The following is a 3,944-nucleotide window of genomic DNA, read 5'->3' on the forward strand; positions in this document are numbered from 1 at the left end:
TTGGGACAAAGGGGAACTAACAAGTCAGAAATGGAGGGACTAGCAGGACTGCTGCCAGTGCCTCATGGATGAAGTAGATAACTATGAGGTGCTCTCTCCAGTGTTAACAATGGGACATTTTGTCACATAACATTAGTTGGGAATGCCTGGGGTTGTGACTACATGCCCCTGCCCCATGAAACTATTACCTAGTTTGGTATGTCCAATGGGACCTTTTGTCATATAACATTAGTTGGAATGCCTGGGGTTGTGACTACATGCCCCTGCCCCATGAAACTATTACCTAGTTTGGTATGTCCCTATCAACTTATGGATAATGTGATACCTTCCCCCACCCCTCTATCTCTTATATCAACATGGTGCCTCCATCCAGCTCTGCTTTTCATCACTGATGAGGTTCACAAAGAGAAAAACTAACTGGCTGTTCATACTAGGAGAGTGTCAGCCCAGTTCCACTTGAGAGTCAGGCCCAGCTTGGAAGTGACTTGGAAGTAAGCACAGGTGTCCTCAATCAGGATGCTCTTCAAGCTGAAGGGCATGGGGATCCTGGAAATCGGAGGGAACAAAACAGATGGCATTGAAAAAATGACTGACGAAATCCTCTCAGACACAGAGTCAAAAGGAGCGAAATAAACCATGGGGACATTCTTTTCAAGGTCAGCCTTCAGCCACACAATGCATTAAATTCAGGTATGATCACCTGGTTCATTGTGACCTTTTTACCAATTTTAATGCACAACACAATGTATTTTGGTCATGAGCGTGTCAATACTAAATTAGTCACTCAATTGATACCAATGCTGCTCTGCTTGTTTACATATCCTGAGGACCTAATCCAAAAGGTTATAAGGATACTGCATGTTCTCATCATCCCTCCAGGCTTTCCTTGACATTTGGGATTCAGAGAGGTGTGAAAAGAGGTCTGTTCTGTTACTCATGTACTGACAGGACTCAGACCTACATTACTTTTTCATCTCACCAAGACAATTACCGTTCATTTTCACAGAGCCCGAAAAAATTAGAAAACGGCTAAAAGGTAGGAGATTTCTTGACCCTTTGATTGAGGAGATACATCTGGGCTTTGCTACTATAATTACAACTGAATAAAGCTATTTATATCTGGTTATTCCTAGAAGGCTCTCAAGAGAGAGCCCATATGACTGCATATGACTCTCATAGCCCACATGACTGCAATTTTCTCTCCAACAAGTTTGTGAGGGTTTTTCCCAGAGTCAAAGCTTGCCTTGGCCCTTCATACTTATATGCTGGGAGAAGGTCCCTGCACTTTTCACAAGGGCTTCCCTTAAAATATGCTTCACTTTCAGCTACTTTTGCCTACGACTTTTTACTTATGGGGTATTTTTACCATTCTGTTTGCAGTTTGCTTTCTGGTTCATTTTAGATAGGAATTAAAGGCATGGATTTTGACTTCCGAAACTTCTGTCTTTTGTGTGAGAAGAACCCAAGGCAAGCTGTGATCTGCAAAGCAGTGCAATTTTCTAGACTAATCTATCTGGAAACAGAAAACTTCTAAAAGGACCATTTGTTCCTGAACAGCAACATACAACAGTAGGGTTAGTATCACAGGAATACTGTTTGAGAAAAAAAAAACCTACAAAGTTTCTAGACAATCAGATTCTTCTACAAATAAAGTGTTGATTTTATCTCCTTCCCCCATCCCTTTACATGCTTCTTGCCTCCTCCGCAGCTATGGGGTGGACTCTTCACAGTTCAAAGTGCTATGAACATATCACACAGCCATTTGCTCCTCTGCAGAATAGGACCACTTTCTAGACAAACCACCTGTTGATAATACATAGCAATAAAACTGCTGCAGAAGGAAACAGCAGCATGGTCTTTACTCACTTGTTCCCGTTCACTGTGATGCCTGTCTCCTTTACTTCCAAGATCACTCCATCAATGGTGACAGTGAAGTAGATCATGAAGCTATTCTTGTCACTGCGCCTGATTTGGATGTTGAAGTCCTGGTAGCTGTCATTGCAGTGTGAAGCGAAGACATATGTGCAAGTTCCAGGAAAAGTGAACTTAACATGGTCAAATGTATGAAAGTGGAAATTGCCCCAGGTGGCACATTCACTCCTACTGACCGTAGAGACCTGGACTAAAGAAAGAGTCATAGGAGGGAAGCTTAGAAATCCACCCGACATGAGTTGCCTTGCTTTTTTTTCGTTGAAAAACCTTAAATGAGAGATTTTCAAAGGCAAAAATGTTAACCTCATGAAGATACTAACTTGTGGGAAGGAGTTTCATCTCACTGAACTTTTGAAGCCCGTGCCAGAGGACTCCAATGTGAGCAGATAAGCCCAGGCTTCTTTGAGTTAACTGTGAGAAGCAGAGGTTCAGCTTCCCTGTCTTATATATCTACCTAGGAAGAAGATGCTCCAAGACTGCATGTTTCTCTCCATTGTCCTTTTGCTGAGGAGTGCCAATGCAGATGGTACCCCTCAGCATTCACACTGTAGTTACCTTTACACTGTAGATATCTAAAGTCAGTTTTAGATATCTAAAAAAAACAACTGACAGTTGTTTTTCATCTCAATCAAAACTCATCTCTCGGAACTCTGAGTTGTACCTCTGTCAAAGGTATTGATACATACTTTCACTGCATGTAAGAGAACACTTCAGAAAGTAGTTTACATACCACTGAGCTGCACAAAGCCATTATGAACCACTTTGAACTAAGTAAGATATGCATGCTATAAAATGCATTTAGCATTTCTTCTAGGCCCATCTGAAAGAATGACAAATGAAAATAGGCACATTTTTTGATGTTGTTAAAGTAGCATGTTTAGGAAAATCTACATAGCAACATCCATCATAATTCCAATCAAAACCAGTCATTAATTTACTCAGTGAACTCTAAAATATTATTAAATATTCCTATTTAAGAACCAGCAGGGGAACACTGAACAAATCAGATCTTGGTGTTAGAAATGTGCAACACAAACTGAAGTGTCAAGAAGCCCTTACAGAAACAGCATATTAAAGGGCTTGTAATTTGCCATCGGTGTTTGCAGTACTAAAGCAGAGTAGGGTAATCTAGCACTTCTCTATGCAATAATGAGGGGAAATAAGAAAGTTTGACTATTCTTGGAAGTGGTGTTCTTGGAATTACAATGGCAGCAATAACTGTCACATCAATTGTTTGTGTATTAAGCACTGGGAAAATTGTAAGGCATTCAAAACCAAACCAGGAGGTAACAGTGCAGCAGACCACAAAAATGTGATTACTCCTGGTGCAGTATTTCATACTGGTCAATCAAGCCTAGCAGGCATTATGATAACATATTTCTTCTACAAAGAATATATGTGAAATATGTTTAAAAGTGTGTCAACATTTTTTATGATGCAAAAGGTGTCCAGAGAGTCTCCTCTTTAAGATTAATCACTTAGGACGTAAAACTATTGAGAAACTATCTAGCAGTGAAAGAAAAACAGTAAAATACTTTAAATGTTGACATTAAGGATGAAAATGTTCAGTGTCAAACATTATGTGGCATGCCTACCACTCTTACATGAATATATTACACATGTTGACAACTCTATTTGTCACTTATGGAGAGCAATATGTGAGCAAATAATCCGAGAATTAGAATCTGAGAAATTTTTTTCTTACCAATCTGAACCGGTTCTTTGCCTTTGCAACAACTCCAAATTAGACAGAAGATCCAAAATGACCTCCCCTTTTTTATTTCCATCTTGCCATGAAGCAGTAACTTGAAAATCCTTCCAGGGAAGTGTTTTTTTCTTGGCTTATAGGCAGATTTTTATAGTCCAGGAATTTGGCATGAGAACAAAACATTGATGGCAGGGTCCCTGAAAGGTGGAGCTTCATTCAATTTTCTTTCAGTCGTTCATGTTTAGCGCTCAGCAAACTCCTGTCTTTCAAACAAAACAGGTATTCAGATCTCTCTTGCTTTATG

The 3,944-nt window shown here is 39.9% G+C and overlaps 1 protein-coding gene across 1 annotated transcript in view; it reads right to left on the reverse strand.

The window, feature by feature from the left end:
- The window catches only part of LOC104508814 (mucin-5B-like), a 43,146-nt gene extending 39,427 nt beyond the window's left edge, over positions 1 to 3,719 (reverse strand). Inside the window, 3 exon segments of the mRNA XM_010150552.1 lie at positions 432 to 546; positions 1,867 to 2,122; positions 3,638 to 3,719. Of these exon segments, the coding sequence (XP_010148854.1) occupies positions 432 to 546; positions 1,867 to 2,122; positions 3,638 to 3,719 (453 nt within the window).
- Positions 3,720 to 3,944: the final 225 nt, after the last annotated feature.

Source organism: Eurypyga helias, unplaced genomic scaffold, assembly GCF_000690775.1.
Source record: "Eurypyga helias isolate BGI_N326 unplaced genomic scaffold, ASM69077v1 scaffold10994, whole genome shotgun sequence".
Lineage (NCBI taxonomy): Eukaryota > Metazoa > Chordata > Aves > Eurypygiformes > Eurypygidae > Eurypyga > Eurypyga helias.